Genomic DNA, 14,746 nt, shown 5'->3' with positions numbered 1-14,746 from the left:
GCTGGGGCAGCCAGCAAGACAGTCATCACAGAGAATCTATGTGCTTAGGACAAAATGGAGCATAAAGGGACAGGGGAGACAGCCAAATGACTCTGCTCCATAAACAAAATTTGTCCATCTTGTCACAACACCACCAGAGCTTGGGGGGACTTGAATGTTTTTCTTTCTAACAGACCACTAGCAATCCAGGCACAATCTGGAATGAAGGGGGCACTTGCAGTGAATATGAGGTATCTGCATTTATAGCTAGGAACATCTGCAAGGGGCAGTTAAGAAGAACACAGTTCTCAGTTACATGGTAAAGATCAGAAACAGACAGAGATCCCAGGCATAAGAGTGACATTTAAATTAGGGGGGTTCATCACTAGGTAACAAGGTGAGACTGAGCTAGTCACTGATCACACAGGACTGGATTGAATTGAAGCGATAGGCTCCTCTCATGTTTTGCAGGAATCCTTAGGAGTGCAGGTCATTTTCTTATAATCCAGAAAATGGCCTGGATGCAGAGAGGCTGATTGTCTATGTTCATCTGGTAGATGCTCTATTTTGAATGTAGGTTTCTGGATCTCAACAGGGAAATTTCTAAAAGTTCAAGTGTAGACACCACGAATGGTGTGCAGTGGGGTTCAAAGAGCGGTGAGCCAGAAGTCAGGTGACCTGCACCTGGTTGTGAGGTCTAATTTTAACAGGCTGTATGATTCTGGGAGCAGCCAGAGTCTTGGGGCCTTGGTTCCTTTATCTATGAACACACTGATCCACAAATCTGCAGTTCCTCAAATGGCAGTTAAAAGGGCACCACTCTTCAGTCACATTAGAAACACTAAGTTCCCTTGGGGAGCTGGAGATGTGGCTGACATTTGTTTCTGGTGTGACATGTACTTTTCCAATGGTACTAATGGCTTCTGTCTCTGTGGACAGTTTCTCACAACAGATAGTACGACTTAGAAACACTGGTAAGAAGCAAGGGGAATCCATGGCTGACTGACATCCAGCCCTTCCCCTTAAAGGTTTCCTTCCATAATTGTTATCTTTTATCTAAAAATAAAAAACCTGTCTAAATAAGAAACACATTTGTAAACAAACAAAAGTAAGTCTTGGTTATCACTTATGGTTTCACAGATGTATAACAAGTACAGAGATCTTTCTTATGACTAAAGATTAGAAGACATGTTTTCGACAGACAAAGGAAGAGACCCTTTGTCAACACAAGACTAGGCCCCTGACTTGGTAATGGAATAAGTGTCGCTGAAAACACTGAATGACCTTGGGATATTCGGCATCTACTTTCTGCATTCAAGGCACCATGAGATTCCTGTCCTCCTCAGCTGGGACACCTAAAATCAACCTACCTTGACTTTTTCATAAGAGGAACTCCTGATCTGACTAAGCCTGTGGCAGATTCTTAGAAACAGCCTTGTGAGCCTATAATTTAATGGTGCATCTTGATGGAAGCCAGCTGTCAGCCTGTGAACTAAATGTACTTCTTTCATGCTGGAAGGTTATTAACAATCTGCCACAGAATTGAAAAATGCATATTCCTTTCCAGAAAGGAGGAGAACAGATTCCATAATTTATTCTCTTCTAAAAGAAGGTGTCCAGTCATGTCTTAAAGGGGAATGAGCAATCAAGTCTTTGACCAATGGACTCTGTGGACATGTCACCGTCAGTCATTAACCATGAGAGGGTCGGTTCTGCCAGAGTGGAGGCATCAAATCTAGACTCTAACATCAATGAGTGTGTATGTGTGTGAGGAGAAGTAAGGAGGGAGTTTGCCCTCCATAGTTGATGTTTTCTTCACCTGATGATTTCCTGTCACTCAGCATGTGAGATTAAGAGCACATACTGCTCTTGCAGAGGACCCAAGATGGGTTCCCAGCATCCGTGTCAGGTAGGTGCTATAACTCCAGCTCTGGGAGATCTGATGCTTCTGAACTCCATGGCACGGGCACTCAGGTGACATACACATACACACATGCATGCATATACACACATAATTAAAACTAATAAAATAAACGTTTAAGAAAGTTGGCAGCATTTGTAAATACATTCCATGTCAACATTTTCACTTCCTATGTTATTATCGTGTGTTAGACACTGTGCTGCACACTAACATGAACTATCCCCTGTCATACTCACAGAAGGCAGGCTCTGGACCCTGACTCATGAGAAAACTGACTTGCTTTCTCATGTGGACAGTCAAGTAGGAAGCTGGTTCAAATCCAGGGTTATTCGCAATCACAGTAAGGGCTCAAAACCCTCTTTAGCCCAATGTTCTAGAAACTTCATTTAAAGGGCTTCAATCTTCTCATGGCCTTTGAAAAAGCTCCTCCACCTTGCTCATCCACCTCCCAAAGGGGACTTTTGCACCCCACATAGAAACAACCACAGTTTTATTTTCTAGGCCTGTGAACCTGGCTGTTGGGATGAAAGTCATTTATTTGAACAGCTATTCAAATTTATGTGGTCTTGTTCTCAGACTGGAACCACTCTTCCAGCCTAAGACTTGAGCATGCAAAGACCTTTGCTCTCCCCTGAGTCTAGTGACAGCCACAGCTAGACTAGAAGTGTCTACAGTTTAATAAAGCACAGGTCACTCACCCCGTCATAAACAAGGGCTTTCCAGGAATGTTCTAACTTCTTCATTAATCTAAAAAGTAAACAGATGGAGAAAATAACATTGAGAAAGCAAAATGGCTCTCTTTGGTGAATTTCCAGAAAAAAAGAGGTTTGATTACTTTTAAAATAATGAAAGACCACTTTCCCAAATTTCTTACCTATATGATTGGAGGATATCAATAATGCCCATGAATAAAAGCAGTTTCTCTCCCTTATGGCTTTTAGCTGGAATGCCTCCCATCCTGTGGATAGAGCAAAGGGGAAAATATTTTATAACATGAGTACAGAAAGCTACAATTCATTACTAATTATACCCTGAAACATTAAGGATTCTAGACTACTGCTTCCTTTATTGCCATAAGTTTTCATCAGTTTAAAGATAATAACTTCATAGCTGTCAAATCTGAGGAGTTGGATGGGAAGAATCTAATTACAAAACCACTTCTATTTAAAAAATATGAGCAAAGAAGGATTTTTTAGAGCAGTATAAAATATTGCTTTTTTAAAAAGGCAAGACTAGCATGGAACAGTGCCTGTCATGCATGCCCGAAGCCTTGGGTTTGATCCCCAGTGCTGCATAAAACCACAAGCATAGGGGCAGGTACAAGAGGTAGAGGCAGGAGAATTAGGAGTTCAAAGCCATTCTTGGCTACATAGAAAGTTCAAGGTCAGCTTGCTCTAAAGTAATATTATTTTTCCTGATCTAAAGAATTATATGTTTACTGTGAGGTTGAAAAATACAGAGGCCTGGCACAGCCATATCTGATGGGAACGGCAAAAGTCATAAGGCCAGCACAGCTGTTAGGCAAAATCCAGCAAAGCTGAGCCACATGATGGCTCCCGTGTCACCTTTGGTTTTCATCTTTACCTGCTGCATACTTGGGAGACTTTTAATATTTGTACAATTTAGGAATGTTGGGTTGATGGAAAATTTCTTATGAACCATTTGTGCCTTCTCCCAGGAGTACTGCTTCTAAGCCTCTCCAGGAAAGTCCTGAACACACTACCCCTCTTCCAGGTCTTCCTTATGCCTTGCAGGTTGTGATACTCATAAAGAAACCTCTGGCTTCTTTATGAGGCTATGAGACACTCTTGAAACATCTGCCCCTGTACTTACACAGGAACAAGATATCCAAAACAAAGTGACTCTAAAAAGTCAACATGATTCGGTGGGCTAGAGGAGCTGGCCACAGTTCAGAATCCAAGCTTCTTCTCACTCTACACTCGGATGACTATGTGGCATATATAACAACAAAATTAGATAAGCTGAAGTTACCTCTGTCCTACACAGAGACTTATACTGATGAACAAAGAATGATGTAGAAAGATGATAAAAATATTCTGTAAATACATAAAAGGTAAACATTGTGTTATGCCAGAATTTGAATAATAACTGCAGCAGCTTTGGCCTGAGGATATATCTTGGGCACTCTGACCATTAAGAGTTAATAATACACTGCTTGGGACATGGCAGTATGCCCAGAATGGCTTGAAGATTGTTTTGGTCTACTGTCCTTGTACCCACAAAAGCTACCAGCCTGAAAACAAGCAGTCATATGCCTCTAGATTCTTAAAAATTGGGTTATGGGGTTGATGAGTAAAGATGGTTATGAAAGAAAACAATGATGTCAAAACTTAAGGGAAAATGATTGGAAATGGTAACTCTGTTCTGTCATAGTTTATTAATGATGACTAAAAGATGAACAAGACAAAATGTTAAACACATGTCCAAAACCAAAATTGATATGATCTATGTTTTGGAACAACATGAATGTATCCCCCATTTACTGCTAGTCAGTCAGGTAGCAAGATTTTCCCGACCACCATGGTCTGGCTCATTTCCCTCCCTCACCTACTCCTTACATCCCCAGCTGGGACCTATATGTCTACAGGGGATGCGCTGCTTCTCTGTCCTTCTCTCCTAAAATGAAACTAAGAAGTGTCCCATGTCTGATTCCTCCTGTCACCTCTGTTGCATACACCCATCTTGAGACCCTTCCCTCCATCTGGAGCTGGACTCCAGCAGAGGCCTGTTGTGGTAGAGCACACCTTTAATCCCAGTATTCAGAAGACAGAGGCAAGTGGATCTCTGTATGTTTGAGGCCAGCCTGATCTACAGAGTGAGTTCCAAGAGAGCCAGAGCCCATAATAGACAGATCCTATCTCAAAAAAACCTAACCAATTAATCACCCCCCCAAAAAACATAGAAAAGCACATAGAAGAAATTTATGAAATTAACTCCTGAGATGTTTTTGCAGGGTGTGTGTGTGTGTGTGTGTGTGTGTGTGTGTGTGTGTGTATTAATCTGAAGAGATTATTGGATTGAGCAGTTTTGTAACCTAAGCATTATATTTGTTAATGAGGAATCTTTCCTCATAGCAATGCCCATGTGAGTAATAGCTCTGTGGCATTTTACAATAAGGACATAGAATAATTTGTTCAGTGGATTATTTTCTATTTAGACAGAATTGCAAGCAAGTATTTGAACAGAGGCTGACCACGTGTTAGTTTCCTTTACAAGAGACAAATGTGCACCTGGCTTAGTCATTGCCGGAGAATCCTAGAAGGTGGGTGACGAAGGCCTTGGGAAGTGATTTCCTCTGTCTCCTTGCTCAGCAAGTTCACAAGTGATGAGTCAACCATTTCAACAACCTTCCGTGGTTGTAATGGTTTCTATTGTCAAATGTGCACTTTACATATGCAAATGAAGCCCACAGTTACCAACACATCTGGCTGAGGAGAGAGACATCTGCCAGGGTGCAGAGGTAAGACCAACAGAATCCCCTTACGCAGATTAAAAGCTCTGAAGTATCATTCCTACCATGTGTTTTCTTAAGTAAATAAATGAACATGAATAAGCATCTATTCATATTTATTCAAGCCCAGGGTTCATTCTTCTCTCTTCTGGTAGATGTTTTGAATGAGTAGTAAATGAAGGGAAAATGTTTTCAGTCATTGTTAAAAAAAATAAAATAAAATAAAAAGGAACTAAAACCAGAAACCATGTGGGTGAAAGAAACTTGAGAAATTGCCACTCATCTAGTTGTCTAGAGATAAAGAGAAATAATGGTTTAAGCCATTGACTGCCAACCAGGGATCTATTCCGAGAGTGCCATCTTTTGGGGGAGGTGATTGCATGCGAATACCCGGTGACTGGGGTACCCAAAACCAGGATAGGTACACTTACGTGTCTGGATTCTCTGCAATGATGCCATCTGCAGACTTGCCTGGACCCTGGATGGATTCCATGGCTGTGGAGTAGAGGACTTTCTGCATCCCAGGCCGCTTTGCATCGGGAATATTTTGTAAGGGTTCCTCTTCTTTATCTTTTTGGGAATGGTCTAAGATGTGGATGCCTAGCAAAAGGCTGTAGTCCATGATCTTGAAGCTTTCCAGCACCTGAGGAAGGAAAAGACCCAGAAGGTCAGTCAACTCAAAGAGCATGTGAATCCTAGAGCTTGGGGTCAGCAGACACGGCACACCTGCGCTTGTCCACTGAGAGGGAAAACATCAAACAAAACCCTCTTAGTTATTATTAGGCTACTAACAGGAAGTAATGCTATGGCGGTAGGAAAATGAAATTTTTATGCAAATCTAAAGGAAGCAGCTCTTCCTTCCACAACTGATTCACTTAGAGCATTTATTGAATACTTTCCACATACCAAGTGCCAAGTACCTCCCTTGGATTCAACCATCACACCAAGCCTATGAGCTGGTATTACCACTGTCTCTGTTACACAGATGAAAACCATAGAGACAGAAGGTAAAGGAACCTGTTTGGTCACAGGCCAAACAGTGACAGATCCATGAGGTGGACGCTGGCATTCACACTCTTACTCAACACAGGAACCGAGAAATCCAGTCTCATGCGTGCAAACACCCCAGCAGGAATTCAGCTTTTGCCTGGATTCCATTCTCTACAACTGGAGCTTGAGTTTAGTGATGACTGTTTTTCAAAACCTATCTCTCAATGCTGCCAATTGTTCCCCCTATAGCAGGTCTTTTTAATATATGTGATCTCAATGAATAACAGGACTTAATGGTTAATTATCCACTTGGTAGACAGGGGGGAGGCGAAGGAATCAAAAATGGTTCAATGCAGCCAGACAAAAGAGAAAGCAGAGCTTCGAAGGGAAAGGGACCAGACACAAGGTCTAGGTGATCATCCCTCAGAACGTTTTTTAGAGTGCAGGGAACACCTGGACCAGCCTTAGACAGGAAGTGCCTGTTGAGGAGTTATGCCTGAAAATGAGATCTTTTCTTGTGTGACTATTCTTCTTTTCTACCAGTGTGTGTGAGTTGTCCAGACCACAGACGGTTGTATTACCTGCCATTTTCCACAAAAAGCTGCTCAAAACTGAAAACCTGTTCAGTCAGAGGCAGCACATCAGTGACAGATCCATGAGGAAGACTCTGTCATTCACACTCTTAATCAGAATTGGTCATTGGCCAATGTAGGATCAAAATCCCAGAAGTGTTCATGCTTCTCATTTTCCTTGAGCCTAAGTGTTCTTAGAGCAGATACTCATGCTATTTGAGAGAGGGTTGGATGGGAGGGAGAATACTTGTGGATTCAACTTCAGGAAGGTTAGGTGAGAAAGGCTTCATGAAGTAGGACATGCATAGTCTTTTAATCTTTGAAATATGCTGGTCCCTGGGTCCTACTCATCTTTGCCATTAATGATGAACATATAACAGGCTGTAAACAAGTTTCAGTCATTCCACAGAATTTGCCCTTCAACTGATTTTTAAATAGCATTAGGAATGAATCAGAGCCTTATGAATATTCTTCATCTTTTGATATGCTAAAGTTATATTTTTAGAGTGGAGACATAATAATTGAGAGTAGAATCATATTATTTGAGAGGCCTGGGACATAGAAATTATATTTCCAGAGATCTGTGCATGATCTGATAGTCATGCAAAACCAGCTCCCTGCAACTAACTGAAGTAGGAGTGACGTCAGCATGGGAGGAGAGGTTGGAGAGATGGGTGCTGATGCTGATCACTGGCCTAGGGCTCAAGCAGCAGCACCATCAGTCAGTTCTCCACAGAGGCATGTCACTTCAGTCTTGCCCTTCCACAAAAGCAATGGACACCATGGAAAACAAGACTGCTTTGTGTCACGGTGCCATTGGCTCAGCCTCTGAAGAGAAATACAGAAGAGAAATGGCAGCTATCTGTCCTTCACACAGAAACAAGGAGGAAGAGCCTCAGCCCTACTTCTCTCCCATATAGAAATGATGTCTTGGGATAGCCCAAGAACCACTTCATCATTGCCATGAGAAGAAGAATTTTCTGCTCATATTTATCAAAACTAGGGCTTCCTTTCTTAGAGACATTGGTGGATAAAGAGTTGGGGTTTAAGAGCATAAGCCCTGTGACCCTAGGTGGGTATCCTTATCCATAAAATTGTTCGAACAATATTGCCTATTACATATGGTGCTTGTGAAAATTAAATATGGTAATCCTGATGAAGAGCTTAGGAAAATTCCTCATCTAAAGTAACCACTCAATTAATTGCTATCTAGATTCATTACGATAATTTCATTGCAAGCCATTCCTTGTACTAGTTTGAGAAAACACACATACCAGTCACTAGAAGCAAACATCTATGGAGTTCCAATTCTGAAAACAAAAAAATTCATTAAAAATCCAACAAAATACAGATGCATTCCAGCCTGCTCATGGGTATGGTTTTGGGGGGGGCAGTCCTGATTTCTTTAAAAGCTGTGGGCTTTTAATCATGTTTTTTTTTGGGATTTGCATTAATTATAGACCAAACATTTGTATTCATATTCTCCCTGCCACTTCATTAAAGGAACTGACTTATCTGCCAGACACATAACACTCACAGGCTTTAAGAGTGAGCAATGCCTACAACCCCACTCGAGTTCATCACACAGGTGCATACTTGTTTCCGGAAAGTCTGTCTCATGTCACTGTGGCTGGTGGGTTCTGTATCTGTACAGTTACTATTAGAAACACAAGCTATCATAAAAACACAGGTGCCTTTCCATCTAGCTGAGACATGCTTTACCCCCTCACCAAGAGAAAGGACACAGGACTCATTGTCAGAGCTACAGGAAACTCGAATCAGGTCAGATGTGGCAAGGCTTTAAAGGGCGATGCTTCCTTCTCGCTCCAGAACCATTTAAAGTCAGGAATATAACCAGAACACACACTGGGGAGTGCATCAACAGTCTTGGTAACAGACCATGATACTTGAAAGGGGTTGGAGCAGCAGAGCAGTGGGACACATGACAAAGATGACCTGGCTATGTCAGCCCCTCAGAGAACAGCACTAGATTATGTGTGTGCAACTCAGAGGTCAGGTTTAGCTACCACCTTCCTATAGGAAGTTCCTGAATTGTTACCTTTGGCTTGTTCTCATTCCTAAACTATAGCCTGTATACTCCCAGTGGCCTCTGGGGATTTTGAAGCTTCTAAACAGTCCACACTGTAACTCTAAACTCTTGTTTTGTCCCAAACCAATTCTTTCCCCTGGCTTCCCTCTTTTATTTGAAATCACTGCAATGTAAATTTTAGACTCCAAGGACCCCTTTCCTTTCATTAGCTGCCCAGTCCTGCAGCTGGTGTTATCAAAACATTCCCCTTCTCTAATCATTCCATTCCAACTTCCCTTTCGGATCGGTTCAGTGACCCCCTTGCCAGGCTAGGTCATGTCACATCCCTACTCAAAGCCTCCTGACCTGCCGCTGCTTGCTGGCAAGGCCACCCTCAATTTCACATCAAAGGCCTTTGCTCTCAGGGATGCAGTCTATGTCTCCTTGTTTGACACCAGCCGGCTACTTAAATTCCTAAGTTGCTCCCAAGGGTTCCCAGAAGGTGTAAGTCCTCATGTTTTTGTTCATACTGCTTCTTCTACAGACTTCTCAGTTTTTTAACTTAGAGGGGAGTTTTACATCCTAACTCATATGGTAATTCCATGAAAACTATATTACTATAGTACAAACTGTTGGGAACAAGTGTTCTCTCTCAAGTCCCAAACACATTATGTGTCCCTCTGTGCTACAAAGCTCGAGCCCAGGTTATACCTATAGTTTTCATATCATAAAAGAAGATGCCAGGCTCACCAAAGGCTTGTTCTACTCTGTGCTTCCTGTGGTGGAAGGAATGAACATTGGTCATATTGGTCCATGTCTACATATAAATAAAAAAAAAATCAGCAACAAAGCATGTCTAATACTACCCTTCTGGGCTTTAAATACCAGCACTCAAAAAAAAAAAAAAATTCCAGCCCTGAAAACATTTACTGTGATTGTATGCTGTGTTGTCAGAAAAACAAACATAAAAGCTCCCTGTGTTTTCAAAGCTACTTACATTATGGGCATTTTGTACTCTGTTCAAAGGGAAAACTAAGATGCTATTTGTAAACACTGCCATTTACTGTTTAGTGTGCACACAACTAAAGGGCCAATAAAAGGGAGGTTGTTTTGCTGTAAATGAGGCTGGGTTGTAGGCTGGAGAGCCTATTACATTGCTCTTTGGGAAGCCTGTCATAGGCTCAGTTAAGAATGGACCCTTTAATTACTCAAGAACATTTGGGACTGGCTCTAAGATGGAGGCTGAATTGTGTAATACATAAAATTAAAAAGGATTCAGAAATAATTAGAAATTTGGATACTGCCTATTTGATGGTTAGAATTATTTTAATATAACATTTAAAATTTAATATGAATTTAAATGTATGATATAATGTATTGGGTATTTTATGTTTTGAAATTAAAATGTAATTATACCATGCCCCCTTCTCTTCCCTTCCCTTCACCAAATCCCTTCCATGTCTCTCTCCCTTGTACTTTCTCAAATTCATGACCTTGTTTTCTTTAATTTAAAAAGGGGTCCTTAATATTAGGAGAATCATACTAAAACACATATCAATAAAAGGATATGATGGCTGGATGTGCTTCAAATTGTATAGAACGAAAGAAAGAAAGAAAGAAAGAACGAAAAAAGAGTGCAAGATAGGCTTTGAGTTGAAAATGGACATGGGACATATATACATACATGTATAAATATACACAAATATGTATGTGTACTTATACATATATGTACATACATACATATGTATATTAATTGTAGCATTCTGCCCATTTTTATGTATGTTAGAATTTTTCAAAAAATAAAGTTCCAGGTTCCTCTTCCAGATGCTTAGAAGAAATGCATTTTGATATTTGGTTAGATAGTTTGCCTCTGCCGCAGCAGCTGATGGGAACTATGAAAACACAGATCAGAAACAGGGGACAGAAACCACAGTGGGCCAAGCAGAAGCCTGGCTTGTACACTCTGCTCCTCTCAACTGGTCATTCTTTGTCCAAAGACCAAACAACAAACACCAAAATGTGGAGCTGATCGGGAGATTCATCAAGGCCCCTGGGTAGTTTCCCTAACTGGTCTGTATATAGTCACTAAATAAAGGGTTACTAACTGCTACAAAATATTTGTAGTAATCCAATAAGTCAATTAAAAATGGTATCCTGGAGATTTTATGCAAATAGCTGTCCCTGAAATGAACTGAGTTGAGGAAAAATGAATTCAGTGACCTGTTATTGCTTGCAAAGTCAGCCCCTCAGAGTATAGCACTAGATTGTGTGTACGTGCAAGTCCAGTTAGAGCGGAATGCTGTCCTTTTCATTTAATTAAATTTCCTCAATAAAGCTCAGAGTGTTCTTTGCTAATGTAATAAAGAGAAAATACAGACATATAATTTTAGCTAGAAAATCAGAATGGATTAAATATTAAATCCTTAGCTTAGTTATAGGCTGGCACCATGGTCATCCAGAACTCTGGACTATGCAGTACTGACCAGCACAAAGGCGACTTTCTGTTATTCTTTTCACTTAAAAACTTGAAGTAACAGAATTATATTCTGTACTTTAGAAACAATCAACTATCATCCAAGATAGGTTTTACTTGCATACATGTATTTCTATGTGTACAGCAACACATATATATCATCATATATATGGTTGTTTTGAACAGAGTCTACATGGTCCAGGTTGGCCTTGAACCCACCTCAGTCTCACTGGAATTTCTCTGTGACATGCTATTTAAAATCACAAGTAGTGACAAATACTATGAAGACGACAATGGCAACAACTACAGAAATCAGGACACATTTCCGGTCTAGGACTTTAAGACAAGGAAGTTACTTCTCAGGCTTGGCAGGGTCCCCAACCCTCAGTTTCCCTTTTCTACTCTTTCTGTAGATATTTTTGTTTCCATTTGAATGAAAGGGAGGGTTATAAAAATTAGTGCTGTCATAACTCGGCAGTTTCTGTAACTAATGAGAATTTTCAACGGCTGCTCACCCAGGAGTCACTGTCATGGATCTAGTCCCCAGCTGTTCCCTGTAACAATCTCACAGCTCAGAAAGAGGTCTTATTTTAATGTTTGTAGGATTTCCTAATCACACATGTTGCAAGAGTTGGCAAGTGTCAACAGCCTTCATTATGTTTCTCATTGAGCTTTAAGAATGAGCTGTTTGGACTACTTATCTTCCTTGTGATCCATCACTTACCACTATCCGATTACTCCCCTTCTCCCTCGTGGACGTAGGCTGTGAAAATCCAATTGTCTTGTTCCAAACTGTCTACTTTGGCAAAGCCTTTCCAAGATTCCTCCAGAACCTACCCTAGCACCTCATCATCAGAGCCTGAGGACCTGGCATAGTGGCCTTCTATTCTTTCATAACTAGTTAGGTTATGATATAAGGTTTTAATTTCAATGTCTTTCTCCATCATGCCTACAGGTTAAGGGAGATGATGGAGGAGCATGGGTTTGGGCTCAGAGGGACCTGGGAATGAGGCCCTGTGAGTTCAGCAGACCCAGGAAGCGTAATCCTATGCAGTTTCCATCTGCCAAGAAAGAGCCTGTGCTGTTTGTTTCTTAGTGTTGATGTAAGGACAGAGAAAATCTGCCACTAAGAGCGAGTACTGCCTAATTCAAAGCAAGTCCACAATCAGTGTTAACTGAGGCAGTCTATGGGTGAGCTGAACCTGGGAAATATGTCTTTATTGTCCATTATCATGTATTGTACATATATTTGAAGAAATCATAGTAGATACTATGGATTTTAAGTGGTTTAAAATACTTTGGTATCTATAGGTTATATTGAAGATAGAATCTTTTTTCTTCCAAAATTGGGATAACTGATTTTGCAAAATACTGAGAATTATGTGTCTGGCTTACACTGAAGTATCTTTTGCTCGGTAGTAAGTTGGGAATGAGCAACATAGAATAATACATTTTTTTTTTACAGTTACCCTGTCACCATCCCACATTGACCATCTGTCCCTTCTGTTACTATCAGCAGGAGACTCTTTACCAACAGTCACACACACTGCAGCTAACCTGCAGCAACTGGCAAAAACTGGGACAAACATCAGCCTCTTGCAAGGTTCATGAACAATTGTAACATGTAGACAGTCTTAAATGGGAGAATTAGTCATCATCTAACTCAGGAGAATGAGACTGAGGAGAATGAGACATCCACACAGCTGCAGCTTACTAGCCATTTGCACACACCAGTCAAATGAGCAATACAATACAACATCCAACAAACGTGTAAAAACGACACAACTGACTTTGGTTCCCTTTCAGGACATGAGTCATGAGTTGGCTATTACTAGAATCTGCTTTTGTCACCTGGCATAGGTAAGGCCCACTATATTGAAAACTTTTGCTCTCCTTAGCCCTCAGAAGGTGACACTGAATGAGCTGTCCAGCAGGCTGTGGATGGGGAACCAAAGCCACTTGGTTTCTTACAGTTAGAGTCTAGTGCAGACATTAAAATCAGAGCAATAATCCCTGGGCAATGTAGACTACAGAATGTCTGTGCAATGATGACTACAGAATGGTTTTGGGTGAAGCACTAATGAGAATTTAGGCTCATGGAAATGCTTATTATGAGAAACACACACCTGAAATCCCAGAGCCTTAAGCTTCACTGTATTATCACCCACAGGCCTATTATCAGCTACTGGTATTTTTTTCATTTCCCCTTTCAGCTCTCTTTCTAACACTCTTCAGCTGCTTCTCTCCTGGTCTCAGCCTTTGCTTTCCTGGAGTACAAACTCAGGTGATGTTTCAACAAGAGACTTCAGTACACACTGATAGAATGACCAAAACTAAACAAGGAAGTGCCATTAGTAAACACTGGTGGGGATAAGGAGAACACAGATCATTCACACTGACTTTTGGGAAGGGGGAATAGGCAGCAAGGTGGGAAAGGGGGGCACCAGCTTTTTATAAATTGTCATACAACATGGTAATAACACTCAAGCACTCATCCCAGAGGAAGGAAAACTTGCACCAGGTAAAAATCAGGGTAAAGATTTTCACAGTAGCTTTCTTGAACCATTCAAAAACTAATCTCTTAGCTGGGTGGTGGTGGTGACACTCGCCTTAATCCCAGCATTCAGGAGGCAGAGGCAGATGGATCTCTACGATCTACAGAGTGAGTTCCAGGACAACCAGAGAAACCCTATCTCATAGAGAAACCCTGTCTTGAAAAAAACCCAAAAAACAAAACCAAACCAACCAACCAAACAAAAGTAACCCCTCCTTTAGCAGGTTAATATTAAACTAGTATATTCATATCACAAAATACCACTCAGCAGAGCAAACTGTTGATATAGGATCTAATGCGAATGATCTCAAGGGCACTATAATGAGTGAAAAAACCCAACCCACAAGCTTCATACTGTATATAGCATTTTTTTTACAGTTTTTTTTTTTTTTTTTTTTTTTTTTTCAGTTTTTTTAGCCCAGGCTGGCCTTGAGCTCCTGCCTCTACCTCCCCAGTACTGGGACTACAGGTGTGCATCACCACACTCAGCTCTGGATACAATATTCTTTTTTTTTTTCAGATTTTTAAAATTTGTATTAGAAACAAGATTGTTTTACATGTCAATCCCAGTTCCCTTCTCCCTCCCATCCTCCCCTACCACCCCCCCCCCTCCATTAAAACCCTACCTATCACATTTCCTTTCTCCTCCCCCGGATGGTGAGGCCTTCCATAGGGCATCATCAGAGTCTATCATATCCTTTGGGATAGGGCCTGGGAACACCCCTGTGTGTCTTAGCCTCTATGTGAAATGGGCTC

General features: G+C 41.0%; 1 protein-coding gene across 1 annotated transcript in view; it reads right to left on the bottom strand.

The window, feature by feature from the left end:
- LOC100750926 (phosphatidylinositol 4-phosphate 5-kinase type-1 beta) overlaps positions 1 to 14,746 on the bottom strand; it is a 149,235-nt gene that overhangs the window by 55,822 nt on the left and 78,667 nt on the right. The window contains exons 6-8 of the mRNA XM_035441570.1: positions 5,804 to 6,015; positions 2,775 to 2,858; positions 2,599 to 2,647 (exon numbers count right to left, since the gene is read on the bottom strand). Coding sequence (XP_035297461.1) covers positions 2,599 to 2,647; positions 2,775 to 2,858; positions 5,804 to 6,015 — 345 coding nt within the window. The remainder of the gene's footprint in view (positions 1 to 2,598; positions 2,648 to 2,774; positions 2,859 to 5,803; positions 6,016 to 14,746) is intronic.

This window comes from Cricetulus griseus, chromosome 3 (assembly GCF_003668045.3).
Source record: "Cricetulus griseus strain 17A/GY chromosome 3, alternate assembly CriGri-PICRH-1.0, whole genome shotgun sequence".
In the NCBI taxonomy this organism is placed as follows: Eukaryota; Metazoa; Chordata; class Mammalia; order Rodentia; family Cricetidae; genus Cricetulus; species Cricetulus griseus.
Note: the sequence above shows the minus strand (reverse complement) of the source record. Positions and strands in the feature narration are given on the sequence as shown.